General features: G+C 42.7%; 1 protein-coding gene across 3 annotated transcripts in view; it reads right to left on the bottom strand.

Annotated features, from left to right (window-relative positions):
- Positions 1-319: 319 nt before the first annotated feature.
- Positions 320-18,600, bottom strand: part of MRRF (mitochondrial ribosome recycling factor) — a 56,997-nt gene continuing 38,716 nt past the window's right edge. For all 3 annotated transcript variants that reach the window (XM_041725294.1, XM_041725293.1, XM_041725292.1), the window contains 2 exons: positions 11,848-12,007; positions 320-2,950 (listed from right to left, as the gene is read on the bottom strand). In XM_041725294.1, coding sequence (XP_041581228.1) covers positions 2,873-2,950; positions 11,848-12,007 — 238 coding nt within the window. In that variant the 3' untranslated portion in view covers positions 320-2,872. The remainder of the gene's footprint in view (positions 2,951-11,847; positions 12,008-18,600) is intronic.

The raw sequence follows: 18,600 nt of genomic DNA, 5'->3' as shown, positions 1-18,600 counted from the left end.
CAACAAAAAAGGGGTGAATTGCAGCTCCATGTTCACATATGAAGAGATGGCCATAATATGTTGTTGGATTTTTTTAAAAAAATAGCAAGCTTCAGAATATGAACAGAATAGTTCTCTTCCCTGCTTCTTAAAAATTATGTACATACAAAGGTCTGAAAGGATACACATCTAATTGCTAAAGAGGAGTAAAAATGGGAACTTAAGAGAAGTTTCTCTTTTAACTTTTTATAGTTTCTTTTGTAACTTCCAACACACACACGCACACATACACATGCGCATGCACACAAGCATATAAAAAAAGAAAAAAACAGGACAAAAGTTCTCTTTGGCCTCCATGTTTTGTGAGACTTAGAAAGCTGGTGAGCTGAACAGAGGAGGTGGTTAATCCTTGTGCCAAAGGTAGGAATTTCCATCCCTGCTTTTCCTTTTGAAAGAAAGAAGTTCAAGGAAGGAGAGATGGAGAAGGCATTGCTCCAGCATTACTCATTACTCAGCAGATCCAAAAAGGTAGTCTCATCCCCGGTCCCTGCCACCATGGCAGCCCTGACACGGAGAAACAGAGAAACTCTTTGATAAATGTCAACTGAAATAGAGCAATCAGCTGAAAGTCATTTGCTGAGCTGTCTGGCTGCCCTGGGCTCGAGGTTTTCCTTTATTCATTTATCATGATATACAGCTTTGGCCAACATACACACAGGAGAGAAATTATTGACATGTGGGACCCAAGTACAGAAAATCTTTCATTTTCCATCCCCCTCCCTCCCCGTCTGTTCACCAAATAAGTTTTTGTTTATTTAAAGACTACAGAGGATTTGGCAACAGCCAAATGCCTTTGGAGTGGAGTTACAACATAATTTATCATTTCCTCTCTTTATTAAAAAATCCTGCATCTTTGAGAAGTACATTTGCTGTGAGTGGGGGATTTCGGCCACTCACAAAAGACAATTGCAATGCCCTGCCATGTGGTTTACTCCAAAAAAGGCTTCTTGATTGCTATTTCTATCCCTGTTCTACCCCCAGCTGACTTCCAATCCTGTGATGGCACTCAGGGCTGGGGTTGGACTGAGGACAGGTAAATAGGCCAGGAGACTATGTTAGCTTCTTTCATTTTTTACCTGACTCTGACCCTGAACCCCCACCGGCTGTGCACAGTGTGCTCCATCAGCACCAGCAGAGGGAGAAGGGCAGACCTCCACAAGGGGCAGGATCTCAGAGGAGTCAGACAGCAGGAAGTCTGGATGCTGCTTCGAGGGAGTTGCAGCCAGGCCTGGTGGCTGCCCGAGTAGATTCCTCTCTAAAAGCAGCCATCTGGCAGAACTGGAATGAACTTCCTACCTTCCACCCGGAACATTTTGGATAATGACTTAGTCTAGTGTGCCATGCACCCCTCAAAGACAGACTTAGTCTAGTGTGCCATGCACCCCTCATATCTTATCTATTTTACATGTCTACCCAGCATGCAGCACCGTACCTGACATACAGTGGGTGCTCACTAGATGTTTATGCAGGCTGCAGGATGCATTGGGCAGAGCACAGGCTTTAGATCAGGCCTCAGTTTGAATCCCAGCTCTGCCACTTGCTAGGGTAACATATACCCTGAGCAAGAAATCTGACCTCTCTTGAGCTCCTCCCTCTATGTAAAATGAGTCTGACCATGCATAACAAAACATTCTATCACTTACGAGGCTTGTCACTTTGGGGAAGTTATCCATGATGTCAAGTCTGTTTTCCTATTTGTAAAATGAAGATAATATACATCTCACAAGCTTACCATGAAGATTAAAGATACTGCCTAGAACTGTATCTAGTTGTATTACAGCTATAGGATAGCTACATTATGAATGAAAGAAAAGAAGAGAAAAGAAAAGGTAATTACTAAAGAAAAAACCATACTTAACCAAAAGATAAGCCACAACAAACCAGTCCTCTGTCAATAACAGGCAGGCCCTGGGGAAAGGCAAGATTGGAAAGTGACAGAGTGATGGTACTATGATGGAAAGAAAAGAAAAGCAGTCAGCATTTGTTGAGTGGCTACTTCGTTCAATTCATTCACAACATATTTGAATGCCTACTGTGTTCCAGGCATTATATCAAGTCCTGAGGAAAGTGAAGCTCTATGGACTAATTATCAAAAAGAATAGTGAAGGTTCCGCTAAAAAGCAGTGGACAGTGCTAAGAGCCAACAACAGGAGTTGTAGGCTGGGGAAGACGGAAGTAGGTGATACCCAAGCTGAGACCCGAGGGACAAACAGGACTGGCCAGGTAGGTCAGCAGTGGCAGGATGGTCCAGGCAGAGGAAAGAGCAGGTGTTACGATGACTCAGAGGCAAACGTATTGTCTGGTGGCTTGACACACAGGTCCTTAGAGAATGTTAATCCAGATGGACCACTCCTTTGTGGTGGTTATTTTTTCCAATTTATTTTAATTTTACTGTTAGGTAAAAATGGGCCTGTAGCAAAGGGATCCAGTTGCAGGTGAAGGCCCAAATCAGCCCAGAGATCAAAGTTGGGGACTGGGCCCAAATGATTGAAAAGGCAGCTCCTGAGATGAGAAACATAAGGTGTGGAGCCTGCCAGTGGTCCTGATCGCTTGCCAATGTCAGGATCAGGGCAAATACTCTGAGTAGAGGCCATCCACTGGCAGCAGGGACTCCTGGAGGCCCACCCAGGCAGAAGGCCAAAGCAGAATGGGTTGGGCAGGGAGGAGGAAGAAGAGAATGAACAAGTCTGGGTGTCCCTCTAGAAGGTTGAGCCACACAGTGACAACTGCATGATGATAGCCTTCGGCGTGGACAGGGAAGAGAGGCACCAACTTGCCATCCACAGGATCCAAAGAAACCAGGCTCTGGAGTACCGCTGCACCAGGTGGACTCTCATCCAAGGAGTTCTTTGGTCTTCACTGCCAGATGCCTGTCCAGCTCTGCAACTGTATCGTCAGCCATCTGGCTGATCTGTGGGGACACAAAAGGAGACGGTTCGAGAACAGCCTGGGATAGGGCAGGGGAACAAGCATTCCAAAATTATGTACAAGTTATTTGGGAAACAGCAATGGTAACAAAAGCTCACGCTGTTTAGTCCCAGCCAGGCACTGTGCCAAGAACTTTATACACTGCCTCTTAACAGCAGCCCCATGAAATCCTGTCATTATCCTCATTTCACAGATGAGGAAACTGAGGCAGTTGGGTCACCTGTCAGGACACACAGCTGCAAGTAACAATTATAAAATTTAATCCCCAGTAGTCTGATTTCATAGCCCCAAATTCTTAATTCTTATTACAGGAATACAGAGAAGCCGGCCTTATCGGTCACTAATGACTCTAGAATTTCCTACACCTCAGACACCATGCTGTATAAAGGCCTCATACTAATTGATAAGACTACTAAGATCCCAATAATTAAGCAGGAAAAAAAATCTTGAAAAAAAGAGTACATCTGGTTAACAAACATGGAAAATTCAACAGACACTAAGGAATGCAAATTAAAACAAGATATAATTCAGTTATTGTAGTTAACAAAATCTGATGTTGTAGCTTTTAATTACAGTATTCAATGCCAGAAAGCTATGGTAAAATGGATGAGCTCATATATCAATGATAGGAATTCAAATCAATGCAAATGTCCACACCGGTTTTTAACTCCTAAATTCTCTCAACTGGGAAATTACCACATGGATGGAATCTGAAAACATTTTTCTAAAGTTCCATATGCAAAAATATTTATCTAGGCTTTATAGTTAAAGATTTATTTATTTTTAGAGAGTGGGGAGGGGCAAAAGAGAGAGAGTCTCAAGGAGACTTGACACCAAGCAAGGAGTCTGATGTAGGGCTCAATCTTACAACCCTGAGATCACCACCCAAGCCAAAAACCCATCACCACCAGAGCTAAAACGAAGAGCTTAATGCTTAACTGACCGCACCACCCAGGTGCCCCCATCCAGGCTTTATTTTTAATAATGAAAAATCAGAAAATCTAAAGTGATATAACACAGAAGTAGTTGAATACATATAGCCATTAAAAATGGTTGAGATTATCCACTTCTTATGGAAAGGGTTCAAATATGAATAACATTCTAGTACATATTTCTGAAATGTTTGAAAGTTTATAACAAGTATGGATTGCTTTTGTAATCAGATAAACAGAAATAATGTTTCAAGATATTCTTTATAATACCATGGGAAAATGCTCATGTTACCTTTAGAGTTAAAGAAAAAGCCGGATCTCAAATATGTTACAAAAAATGCTTATTTCTTAAAAATGGAAGGAAACATCTTATATAAGACCTAGTGTAGGGCAGCCTGGGTGGCTCAGTGGTTTAGTACTGCCGTCAGCCCAGGGCGTGATCCTGGAGACCCGGGATCGAGTCCCGCCTGAGACTCCCTGCATGGAGCCTGCTTCTCCCTCTGCCAGTGTCTCTGCCTCTCTCTGTGTCTCTCACGGATAAATTAAAAAAAAAAAAAAAAAAGACCTAGTGTATAGCAAGTGCTCACAAAATATTTACTAAATGAATAATTAAGGTTTTCTGTACTTTTCTGTATCTTCCAAATTTTCAAAAATAAACATGTACTAAGAACGAGAAACAAAACACAATACAATTTAGTAAGTGTTACAGCTTCCCTCCCAAGTCTAAAAGGGACCTAAGACAGGAAGCCTTCAAGGATGGGCCCAGGATCTGTGTGCTCAGCCACATGACGGCTGTCTTACATATTTGCAGACCACAGGCCTTACCCAAGAACTAGGAACTAAACGCACTGGAAAGGAGAGAGGCTAAAGAGGATTTGGAGCAATTGGCCCCAGGCAGGGATACAAACAGGCTCTCACCATAGCAACAGCTGCACTTTTTGTAGCTGGAGGAAGCAGTGTCAGAGGCTGCTGGGCATGCTGGCAGAGCGGCTGCACTCAGAATGGCTGCTTGATCCCTCTTCACTCAGCCACATACTCTTTAGATCCTGCTGCCCCCGCCCAGAATAGTTGCCTTGCATGCAGGGTGGCATGATGCCCAGTAGCACTCACTCTAGTGCCTGGACGCTGGCAGCCTGGGGCAGCCAGGAACAACTGCCAGAAGCCTATTCTGAAAAAATGTCACCAGGGCAATGTGGGAACAGGAATGAGGACTGGGGGAGAAAGAGTACCAGGGGTAACACTGTGATAATATGGGAGCCCGGTTTTCTCAGTGGATGACAATGTGCAAGTCACTGAATCTCAGTTACCTCATCTATCAAATGGGGATGCTGGTCCCTTCCTCAGAGAGTAGTTGTGTGGGTTAAATGCATTCATGAATATGCAAGCACAGTTTAAACTGGTTATTTGCTATGCAAATGCTGCTTGTGCTACTCTGATTTTTATTATCACTTCCTGACTTCTTTTCAAATTAATCAATTAATGAAAATATTTACTAACTTTCTACCAAATTATACGCACAAAGTGCCCTTGAGGACAGTCTGCCTGTAAGTTCATCTTTTTCATCTTTATCAGACTTCTTAAAATAATGATGATTAACATGGGGTGCCTGCCTGGGTGGCTTAGTCAGTTGAACACCCGACTCTTGATTTTGGCTCAGGTCATAATCTCAGGGTCGTGGGATGGAGCTCCAAGTCAGGCTCCCTATTTGGGGAGTCTGCTTGAGATTCCCTCTCTTCCTCTCCTTCTGCCCTTCCCCCTGCTTGGACATTCTCTCTCCCTCTCTCTAAAATAAATAAGTAAATAAGTAAATAAATAAATAAATAAATAATCTTTAAAAAAACAATGATGATTAACAACAATGACAATAGCACCAGCAACAGTTCCCTCTTACCTAGTATTACTACATGCCAGACACTGAGCTAAAAACTTTATGACTTATTTCACACTTTCTTCAAAACATATGAAATGCTATTATGCCCCTTTAAAACACTGAATATTTAACCATTTATCCTGACAGTTGCACAGTCGTTCATGGCATGCAAAGGGGTTTTGTCCTCTGTTATTTCACTCAAACCCAACAATTACACGTAACTTCTATAAGGCAGGTGAGAACAGGTATTATCCCCATTTTACAGAAGAGTAAACCAAGGCATAAAATGTTAACTAACCTGCCCAAAATCACATTAAAAATCAGTAGTGTGACTGAGCCAGGAACTTACCCACCCTGATTGCCTTTGATGAGTCCCCAGCACCTGGCCTGGTCCTTCCTCACTCCAGTCAAGCTGTGTGAGTCACTCCAACAATCAATCCCAGCCCCACATTCATAGTCAGAAGGGCAGAGAAAGGAATGGGACAGACACATACTGAGGACACAATTACTGAGGACTGGCAAGCATGTCAGTCACTTTTTCAGTCACTTGGTCCTCTCACCAAACCTGTGAGATGAGCACCCCTCTTCCCACTTTATAGATGAGGAGACAAGCTCAAAAAGGTGAAGCTATTTGCTGACCCTAGCAGCGGAGAAGTGAAAGAGCTGGGAATTTGAACCAGTCAGGCCTGCCGCCAAAGCAAGAGCCCTTTCCATTTTAATCTGCTGCCTCATAAAGACCATATCAATGGCTGTGGCACCAGCAGCAGCAGTAGCAGCGACGTCACATTTGCTCCCTTCTGGTTCAGGAAAGTGAAAGGAGGAGACAGGAAAGGGGAAGGCAGGCACACACAATGCATGGCTGGGGCAGATAGGTGGCAAGTCATCCTCCCCAAAGCCTGGCTCAGAACACCCAGTGCCTCACCCACCCCAGACTCCCCTCCTGCTTGCCTGCCCACTAGGAGCCCTTCCCTCCTTCTGCCCATTAGCACCCAGCTTCACTTCAGAGCAGCAATTTCTCAGAAAAAGGCGGCAGTGAAAGGATCTTGGCCAGCTTTACTGGTGATTTCTGCCAAGCGCTTTAATGCTCAGCAGGCCCATTTATAGCAAACTGAAGCAAAGGTGAAACAGCAGGCTGGCAGATGTCAGAGTCCTGAGCGGGTAGGCCTCGGTCCTTCTTTGGCAGAGCTGGCCTGGGCAGCTGGGTGGGGAAGTTGGTGGGTAGGGGTAGGTGAGGATCAGACGTGATTATAGGCATGCAACCTACAACTTGATCCCTTCATTTTTATACACCAAAGAAACATTTGTATAATGTTTATAATATAGCTTTTTAAAAAAATCTGACCTCAAAAGAATTTTGGAATGTAAAAAGAAAATCCCATAAAGAATAATATTTAAATTGTTCATAATCCCATTGCCTGAAATGACCACTATTAATATTCTCAAGTGGATAAGCTGCCAATCTTTTTTTTTTTTTTAAGATTTTATTTTAAGTAATCTCTACAACCAATGTGGGGCTCGAACTCACAACCCCAAATCAAGAGCTTCATGCTCTACCGACTAAGCCAGCTAGGCGCTCCAAACTAAGCTGCCAATCCTTTCATGTACATGAAGATTTTCATTATAAAAATTGAATCATATTATTATACTGTTATGTAACCTACCTTAAAAAATAAATTCCAAAAGAAACTTATTTCTGCAATATATTTTTTAAAAAGATCTATTTGAAAGAGAGAGAGCTGTGGGGAGGTGCAGAGGGAGAAGGAGAGAGTCTTAAGCAGGCTCCACACTGGGTGTAGAACCCAACTTGGTGCTCCATCTCCAGACCCTCACATTACAACCTGAGCCAAAATCAAGAATCAGACGCTTAATTGACTGTTCCACCCACGTGCCCCTGCAAAATGTTTTTATAACTGTCTCTATATAGAGATTCCAGTAAATGGATGTAGAAGAATTTATGTTCCCACTGTCAGAAATTTAGACAGTTTCTAATTTTCAACTATTATGAAATACATTAATGTATTTCATAATGTATTAATGTATTATGAATACATTAACAGATAATAGGTAAGATTCTTGACAATTTATTTTGAATAAATTCTTTAGCCACTGAGTCAGAAATGTATGGATTTTGGTATATACTGCCATATTACCCTTTTGAAAGGTTGTATAGAGTTATATAAAAAATAACTGAATATTTTCTGTGGAGTATAGAAGTAAAGACAAAACTTCCAAGATAAGCATCATTTCAAACTCACATTAAACATTCTGGGTTCAAGGGATGCCTAGGTGGCTCAGTCAGGTAAGCATCTGCCTTCAGCTCAGGTCATGATGCCAGGGTCCTGGGATAGAGCCTCACATCGGGCCCCCTATATATTGGGTTCCCTGATCGGTGGAGAGTCTGCTTCTCCCTTTCTCTCCCTTTGCCTCTCCCCCTGCTCATGCTCACTCTCACTCTCTCTCAAGTAAATAAATAAAATCTTAAAAAAAATTTCTGAGTTCAAATGTTAGGGATTAGAAAAGGCAAAATTAAAAAACAAAAACAAAAACATCATACATTTTGAAACCCCTGTGAGTGATTTAGGCAGCACATACCAAGAATCTTAAGAATATGTATTCCCAATGTGCAATAATTCCACAGTTTGGACTCTATCCCAGGGAAATCATCTTAACAAAAATTTATGTATAAAAATATTCACTGCAACCTTATTTATAACAAAAAAGTTTAAACAAACAAAAGGTCCAACAAGAGGCCTATGAAAGTGAATTATGATATAACCACAAGACAGACTATTCTCTAACCATCAGAAATGGCTGTTTACAGACAGTTTTTTAAGACACGAGAAAATGCTAATGGTTTAATCCTAAACAGAAAATAAAAAGCTGAGTACAGAACCATATGCATACTACATATTCTCAGATACGTTACAAACTAGGTAGTTTAAAAAAAAAAAAAAGAGGGAAAGCACAAATACTCCAAAATATTAACAGCAGTTGCTTCTGCAATGTGGGCTTATGGTGTGAACTTTTCCCCATTTTTTTTTTTTAAACAGTCTTCTGAACTCTCCCTGTTATCTACAGTGAGCATACATTACTTTGATAATCAGGAACAAAGTAAACAAATAAATTTTTAAAAACCTTGATAAAACAACAATCAACCCCCTGCCTTGCTTATTTTAAAAATGAAAACAAAAACCACAGACCCAAAACTCCAGCTCAGTGCCTCCTGGCAGGAAAAAAGGATAAAATAAAATGTGCACAAGTCTGTCTCCTAAAGATTTTCTTACTCCACTTATGATAGATAATAAAGGCAGTTATTAACACTAATGGTAAGAACTCATGTTTAAATGAGAATATCTTAATAAAGATTACTGCGCAGGATATGTTATGTACGTACACTGTGATCTTTTATTTTGTAATATTACGCGTGTCATCACGGAGAAAATGTGCAGATCTGCACTAGAATGTTAACAATGGTCATCTCTGGGTGATGAAATTTCAATTACTTTCTTCTTCATTAAAAAAAAAATATTATACTACCATGCATAGCTTAGTGTCAGAAAAAAACTAATAGTCATTTTCATTTCAAAAAATAATAATAATCAATAGCAATAAGCATAGAAGAAACAAATCTAATCTGAAAAGGAAGGTGAAAAGCCAGGTGCTAATGTGAAAGCTTCTAGCAATGTCTTTGTCAGTGCGTTTGATCAAGGGTATACTGCTTATCTGATCATTCTTCCCTCTTCAGGGTACATGGACATGGGCTCTGGTCCCTGACGCAGAGGCCCAGTCTTGCTGAGTGAGAAGTGCCTGGCATGTTCCTGAGGTCCAAGGCTTTACTGTGAGGAAGCAAGGAAAAGGTCAAGGGTAGACTGCAGAGATGGAATATCCGGGGAGCTGGCCACCTGGGACCAAGGACAGACTCCTACAAGGCCTGACTAGTGCTCAGAAAGGACCAGCCTCATCTAGGAACCTCTTTTAGCTGATGCAGGGAAAGAAGAGGCCACAATGAAGGCAGAAAGGGAGCTCTGAGGGTCAGGTGGGGCCAGGTGTCAGATACTCTAATGGTGTAGAATTCTAGCACGTCTACAGCAATCTTTTAAGCTAGGAATTACAAACCCTTTTTTACAGAACAAGCAGACTTCAAGCAGTCAGGTAGCGTCCCCAAGGTCACAGGACATCAAGTGCAGAACCACCTTGATGCAACTCTGGTAACATCACAGGGATACACCATTAGGCTTCTAGGTTATTAATTACCATCTGTGTTGGCTTTTGCAGAATTATCTGGGAGCTTTTTAAAAATATACATTCCTGGGGAAACCTACTAAAACTCAGTGAATGAGGAGCAGAGCCCAGGCATCCTAAATGTTTTCCTGGGTGATTGTTTGGGCTGGCCTACAACTGTCATTCTAACTGCTGGTCCAAGAGAAGGGAGCAGTTAGTCAATTTATGGCCTTCTCCAGATGTCTCCCTAACAGCGCTCATGCTCCTTGCCTCCAGCCTCTAGCCTCCTTACTCCCCATCCTGCCCACATTCATGTTTAATCTTCCCTAAAAAATGTGAATGCAGAAGCTTTGGGTAAGCCTTTTATTTCATGCTAAATATCATTCTACCTCCTAAGTACTGCTAAATTCATCTTCCTATCTTAATTCCACTGGTACCACTCAGGTTCAAGCCACCATTTCCTGGATGGATTTCTGCAACAGCCTCCCTGGCCTCCCGGCCTCCACAACCTGTTTTCTACCCAGCCAACACAGTCATCTTTCATGAACACAGATGTGATCTCCCCAGTCTGGAAAAAAGTCTTTCCAGGGAGTTAATGTATCAGAATCACCTGGGGAGAATCTAAAAATAATCTGTAGGCCCCACACCAGACTCACTGACTCAATCTCTGGGTATGGGGCCACAGAAACCTGTATTTTTATAAGCTCCTTAAGTGATTGTGATGCTGTGGTAGATTTGATTACTGTTCAACAAATATTCACACCCACCCCTAGACTTCCACAAACATATATTTCCCTGTGCTGGTGACACTGGGCTTGGCCCATATTATTTGCTTGGCCAGTGGGATGTGCCAAGAGCAGGTGCTTCAAATGTATTTGAATGGTTGGGCTTAATCTGTTGGCATCTGCTGTTGAAAGGTGTCCTAGGAAGCCTGTTGACTCCAGAAGATTGAGGGACAGAGAAAGCAGATCTGAACCCAATCCAACATTTAGAGCAAACCCACTGAACCCAGCCTAGAACAGTGACTCCCCAGCTGAGCCACAGAAATGAGACTAAGAAATAAAGGCTGATACTGTAGATCACTGAGTTTTGAGGTGGTCACAGCATTACTGTGGCCACAGATGACTGACAGACCTGCATAGCCAGCATGGGAGTGTCTGGACAGGCTGGAGTCCAAGCTGCTCAGCCTGGTTTTCAAGCCCTGCTATGAATTAGCTGCCACATCCATCCACTCCCAAGCCTCAGCCAGTGTTCACACTACAATTACCCACCTGCATACATTCTTTTACACAGTACCTTTGCCCGTGTTATTCTACCCCCCAATCCCTCACTATTTTATAGCACTTTGTTCAAGTGCCACTACTCAGTGCAGTAAGAACACTGCTAAGTCCTCTCTTGCTAGCACTCAGAAGAGCAACCCCCCCAACACACACACACACACACACACACACACACACACACACACACACACGAGAGCATTGCATCCAGGCTCTGAAGTTAGTCTGCCTGCGTTGGGATCCATTTCTAATTGACCAGCAGTGTGACCTGGAGCAAGTTAGCTTCTCTGAACCTCACTCTCCTCAGGACCTACTTCACAACTTTGTAGCGACAAGGATACATGAAATGATAGAAAGCATTCAGCACGGAGTCTGGAGCCCAGCAGAGTAGAGTCCATGGCATCGTCCCTTCCTCCATGTTCCGATGGCGATGGCTAAGCCCAGAAACAGAGACTCAGTCAATCCTGATCATGCCAAGGAAAGAGTCAGGGGTATTCTGTTGTACTCTCCCTCTCTTCAGACATGAACAAGTGGTTCCTTGGGTCAGACACATACGTACCACAGATGCTGGCAACAGTACCTGTTTTTCTATGAGCCTAATGGTGTCCTCCGAGACCTTGTCCTTTGATTTCTTCAGCTTATTCATTGCATTGGTACGAACCTTCCGTAAAGAATCCTTGGCCTTGTTGGTGTTCTGTTTGGCCAGTTTCACCATCATTTCCCTGTGCTCCCTGGTTACTCTGATAAAACAAAACAAAAAAATATTCAATAAAATCATCCTATACGTGAGCTGCTGGCCGAGAATTTAACATCACTGTGTCTACTTGTTCAGCAGTGAGTAGCTTTGCTCTCTGTCAATGGTGATCTTGATGCTCCCAAACCATGCCCACAGGTGTGCTCAGGGCTAAGTAAGTTCCTGGTGAGTGAGGTGAGGACTGCTTAAAACCTTGAGTCAGGGCATCCTGGCCACACCACTTACTGTATGCATAACTGACTTGTCTCGTCAGAGTCCCCATACAGAGGAGACAGTGTACATCAACTGTTTAGCGCTGACCATGGTCCAGCACATGCCTGTGCTGACAGGCAGCAATTGTTAACTCTATAACCATTCTCTCCCACTAAAGATGTAGCACAAATGAGCACATGAGGCTATAGAAAGCGCACCATTAAATCTCTAAATCACCCAGGACTCCTGGGTGGCTCAGTGGTTGAGTGTCTGCCTTCAGCTCAGGTCGTGATCCCGGGGTCCTGGGATCCAGTCTTGCATCAGGGGCTCCACAGGGAGCCTGCTTCTCCCTCTGCCTGTGTCTCTGCCCCTCTCTGTGTGTCTCTTTCATGAATAAATTTTTAAAATCTTAAAAAAAAAAAAGCAGTATCTTTCATTAAAAAAAAATCTCTAAGTCACCCAAAATAAGTAGCTATCCTCAGAATCTTACTAATTATTATAGTAAACTACTTATGAATAGCCTCAAAACTGACCAAGATACATGAGCCCTAACACATGAGAACCGCCATGTCAGTTAACTTCCACAAAGAAGCCATGGGAGGGTCTGGCACATGTGAGTGCTTGCCAAACATCAGTTATTTCTACCGCTTCCTTTCTCATTGTATTACCACCATGAGTACTTGGAGGGCCTGCTACAAACCCCTGGCACAGGCACTTTATAAGCTGGCTCTTACAACTACACAAGGCACTTATAATTATTCTTATTTTACATTTACTCATCACAACGACCCAGCAAAGTCACCCCGCATGCACGTTTGTTCTACCTTTGTTTCCTTGTCCTCCAGATAATGAGGACCTACTTACCTATCACAACCAGGGGTGGGCGTGAGGGTAACACAGTGAACACTAACCAACTGACCTTTGTTCTGCTCTTAGGGAGCTCAGTCAGGGAGAGAGGCAAGGAAGGAGACACAATGAGTGTGGGAAGAGAAGCAGAGAAGTACAAGGTGTCACAGGAGCACTAAAGAGCTGCATGGACTCATCAGCAACTGTCCGAGTTGGGGCAGGGGGCAAGTAAGGGGAGACCCTCCTGAAGAAATAATCTCTAAATGGGGTAGTCTTCAGGTCCACTTACTAGTGGTTTGGTTCTTACTCCTTCCAGTAGAAAGATATTTTCATTATTGGCTCTAAAGTTTGGTGTGGTACCACAACTTGGTTTGGTCAATGAAATGTGAGCAGAAATGGGGGTGTCACCTCAGGGCAGGAGTGCTAGGAGCTAGTGTGTGCTACCCCACATCTGCTTCTGTTGGCTGCAATACAAGTGGATACAGAGCTCCTCCCATCAGCTTGGGTCCCAGAGTGATCATGATAAACAGCGCCCATCACACAGCCTGAGCAAGAAGATTTCTGTGATAAGCCATGGAGACTCTGGGGTTGCCTGTTACTGCAGCACAGCCCATCCTGTCCTGACTAATACGCACACTAGGATCTGAAGAACAAATGTAGGTTGACTGAGCTGGCATGGCAAGGAGGGCTTCCAGGAGGAAGAGAGAGCACATACAAAGGCCTTAAGCCACAAAGAGACCATGTTGCATCCAAGGAGTTACTGCAGGACAGATAACAAGAGAGTAACAAGAAAAAAAGCTGGAAATCCATATCATGGAGGTTCTTGCAAGAACATGAGCCCCATTTTACAGATGAAGAAAATGAGGCCCAAGAAGTTTGGGGCCAAACCCAGGCTGACCTGTCTCAAATGCCAACAGTCTTAGTAAGACAAAATTCCTCAGCTCCCTGGGTCCTGAAATAGACATCACTGGATTACGGTTCTTGACCTTAATCAGTGTGGTTCTTGCTTGGTAAGGACGAGCAAGTCCTGGGTATATGTTCCATGTGAAACAGTGACAAACAGGTGTTAAAGATTTAGTGGCATCTACCTGCTATTCTTCTCTCCACCAAGATGAGAAAAAAAAAAAAAATCAAAGAATTTTGAGGGAAGATGAGCTCTGAAGACAAAGCAGATGTCTGCATTATAAATCAATCCTTCTGGATTCAGTTATTTCAAGGTATTCTCAAAATAGAAATAATCCTGATTACTGCCATTATTAAGCCTGTCTATGCCAGGTGAGTACTGTAAGTACAGTACCTCACAGACCCCCGCAACAACTTTTCCAGCTAGATTCTCATCCCCCTCCCATTTTCCAATGAGGAAATTGAGGCGCACAGATGTTGAGTAACTTGCCCATGGGCTTGAGTGACAGGGCAGGGATTCAAATCCAGATCTCTCTGGCCTACATGCTTTCCACTACTCTGTGCTGCCCACCCCTTGCAATCTATTTCAAATAAATTATGCACTGCTGCCATCACTTCTGCTTTCAGGCAGAAAGCTTTTCAAAGTCAGTAATATGAATCTTGGGACTGAAAAGGACAAAACCACCATGTCAGGAGTTTAGGGATTTGGATCAGATCTTGTTACTTTTATGGTTTTTAATTCATTGAACAAAAATCATGCTGACATGTTTAGGTCTCTTTTTTGTTCTGCCAAAGCATATGTCAGTATAAGGAAGGAACAGGGAAATTTAAACTTGATCTACTGATTCAAAAAACTTAATCCTGCTGAAATACTAGGAGGGGGAGAAAATTAATGAATCTAAGTCTGTAAGAAACCTCTTAAACTTCTCTAAAGAGAGATATTTCAATCTTTTATTCCATATATAATTTGAAATAGGTATTCACTGTTTAGACAACCTTTAATAAAATAAAAAATTCTATCTGACTTTCTTTTCACTACATTGTTATGTTTACACTTTACAGGAAGAAAAAACCCGTATTTAAAAAAAAAAACATTTAAATTGGGACTCAAAGAAATCTTAGGAGTAAAAGGCTGTATAAAGAAAATCATAATATATATAATTTGGCTTTATAACAACATATTATTTTGTATTTACTAATACAAGTGTGACATTAGTATACTATTGACACCAGACAGTTTCCACACATAATAGTATCCAATTATTGACAGTAACAAAAACATTTCAGTTTCAGGATGCAAGGGAGGCAATAATCTAAGGAAATGGAAAGTGGAGTGGGGGGTGGCAGGGGCAGACACAGAGAGGGCTGAGAGGAAGAAAGGAATATGCATGCTGGTTCAGGGTGTTGGGCTGAAAGGTCTCTCAAACACAAGTTCAGAAGTAGTTGGGGTGACAGAAAGGCACTGGTTTCAAGTCAGCCAGGCCTGTTGCATTCTCATATCTATCACTCAGAAGCTGAGTATCCTTGGACAAGTGACTTAATCTCTCTGAGCCTCAGATTCCTCATCTCTAAAATGGAGACAACCAACCCTCCCAGGGAGACAGGGAGAAGCAGACACAACATATATAAAGCACCAATAAAAGAGAGCAGCATATAGTAGCCTTGAATAAATGATAGCGATTATGAATGTTTTAATCAAATACACTTAATTACTTCCTCATGAAACAATGAGGGCACATCTGTTTTAGAAAAGAATCATACTATATTATGGAAATATTTTAATTCCTTTCCAAACTAGTGATTAATACATCTGATCATCTCCATCTCGCATTCATGGAGTTCTCTGAACACACACTAGTTTGTACCCAGGCTTCTGCACTCAGCCGGTTAGTGCTGAGCACTCGCTCTGCACTTGGCGTGCATTCATTCGTTCATCAGGCACTGGCTGAGGCTCCTGAGTTCTGTGCCAGATCCCGCGCCAGGCAGAGGAGCTCCGGAGAGAAGGGGCCTGGTCCAACTTCCCCAGAGGCTCAGCCCAGAGGTGGAGACAAACTCATCAGCCATTTAACTTAGAAAGAGCCTGAGTGCTGTTAGGACTGAGGGGTGGGCCTTCCACAGGAGGAGCAAGCAGAAGAATACAACTCATTCTGCCTCTAGATTTGGAATATGCCTTAGAAGCATTCTGGTCCATGGCAGAAGAAAAGAGAGGGCATTTCAGGCAGAAGCACAGTGGGATATCTAGTGGTGGGAGGGCAGAAAGCTGCAAAGGTCAAATTTGTTCTGCAGGCCTGGACTTTTCAAATTCTTCTGTAGCCACAAAACTCTGGCTTCAAAGAAAACCAAGGCAGAGGCTCCAATTCTAATGTATAAAACAGATAAAAAGAGAGCTCTTCCAGCTAATGAGGGGAAAGGTACTAGGGGGAAGGCTGGTGCTCTATCCCAGGCCTCCAAAGCTTAGTCTGCTCTGACCCCCTCTACTTCTGGGCCTACCACTAGCTGGCTGAGGGACCTCAAGTAAATCATTTAAACTCCCAGGGCTTTGGTCTTCTCATCTGGAAATAGAAATTAAAATCAAACAAACAAAAACACCCCACCATCTACCTTTTAGAGGTCATGTGAGGATTTCATGAGAAAATACATAGGATGTACACAGGACAAAAGCCTAGTAGAGAATAAACAATCAGAGAATGTCAGCTGCCTTTGCTGCTGCTGTTTATGTGTTGGCACTCACTGAGGCATCTTCAAATAATGAAGAGTTTATTCTTGGAGGTTTTTATCAACAGAGAAATGACAGGGCAAACAATCAATGCTCCAGCAAGATGACTTTTTGAGATCCTACTAGTAATTTAACATCTCATGTACATTTTATAATCTACATGCTCCCAGCATGTAGCCTTGAAATTTTCTCTTTTCAATACTAATTCATTCATTTTGTTTATAGTTTCATGCAATAGCTGTTTACTGGGCACATATTATGTGCCAGCCCCAATGCCAGACATGAGGGATGTAGCATTAAACATAAGAGTTTACTGTCTGGCGAGGAAGGCAGTCATTAAACAAACACATGCACAATTAATAAGTTACAGTCATAATAAGCACAATAAAGACATACAAAGTTCTATGAAAATAATTAGCAGGAGGGGAGAATCTGATCGAGGTCCCCTGGGGCTCCAGGAATGAAATGTGGGAACATTTAAGCTAAGTGACATTTAAATTAAGATGTGTAAGAGTATAGGGTCTGGGGGGATCATTCCCACCCTCGGGAATGGTCCGTGTCAAGTAAAGGCATCTTTCCAGATCAGAAAGTGGGTACTGCTCTCTGAGGGACTGAAACAGACAGTGAGGCTGAGGACACAAAGAGTAGAAAGACTATCCCAAATGTGGAGGCTGGCAAGCTCAAAAGTATGTACACATGCTCCTCAGTGTCACACTGAGGCTCAGGAGGTCCACTGACAAGTGAACAGACAGGCACAAGTAGTATATACACACAGTACAACTTCATTCAGCCTTGAAAAGGAAGGAAAGGGAACCCTGTGGCTCAGCGGTTTAGCGCCTGCCTTTGGCCCAGGGCGCGATCCTGGAGACCTGGGATCGAGTCCCACGTCGGGCTCCTGGTGCATGGAACCTGCTTCTCTCTCTCTCTCTCTCTCTCTCTCTCTCTCTCTATCATAAATAAATAAAAATTAAAAAAAAAAAGAAAAGGAAGGAAATCTGACACACGCAATAGCATAGGTGAATCCTGAAAACATTATGCTAAGTGAGATAACCCACTCAAAAGAATAAATGTGACTCCACTTTATACAAGGTATCTAGGATAGTCAAATTCACAGAGACAGAAAGGAGAATAGCAATTTCCAGGGACTACATGAGGGGTTAAGGGAATGGGAAGTTATTGTTTAATAGGTAGAGACTTTTTTTTTTCTCAAAGATTTATTTATTCATGAGAGACACAGAGAGAAAGAGAGAGGCAGAGACATAGGCAGAGGGAGAAGCAGGCGCCTCACAGGGAGCCCGATGCAGGACTCAATCCTGGATCCTAGGATCACGACCTGAGCCGAAGGCAGGCACTTAACTGCTGAGCCACCCAGGTGTCCCATAGACTTCTAGTTTTGCAAAATGAAAAAGGGTTCTGGAGATGGTTACACAACAGTGTAAGTATACTTAATACCAGTGAACTATTCATTTTTAAATAATGTTAAGTTTCTTATGTATATCTTACTATGATAAAAAAGTTTAAAAGAGTCCTAGCAGGGGGGGATCCCTGGGTGGCACAGCGGTTTCGCGCCTGCCTTTGGCCCAGGGCGCGATCCTGGAGACCCGGGATCGAATCCCACATCGGGCTCCTGGTGCATGGAGCCTGCTTCTCCCTCTGCCTATGTCTCTGCCTCTCTCTCTCTCTCTCTGTGACTATCATAAATAAATAAAAATTAAAAAAAAATAAAAGCATGTCTGACATATAATAGCTACTCAATAAATTAGTATTGTATAAAACTGAATTGTGAATTAATAAAAATTTAAAAAAAAAAAAAAGAGTCCTAGCAGGGGCACCTGGATGGCTCAGTGGTTGAGTGTCTGCCTTTGGGTCAGGTTGTAATCCTAGGGTCCCAGGATCAAGTCTTGCATCAGGCTCTCCACAGG

This window comes from Vulpes lagopus, chromosome 12, assembly GCF_018345385.1.
Source record: "Vulpes lagopus strain Blue_001 chromosome 12, ASM1834538v1, whole genome shotgun sequence".
NCBI classification, from domain to species: domain Eukaryota; kingdom Metazoa; phylum Chordata; class Mammalia; order Carnivora; family Canidae; genus Vulpes; species Vulpes lagopus.
The sequence above is the reverse complement of the archived record's forward strand: the minus strand, read 5'-3'. Positions and strand labels throughout refer to the sequence as shown.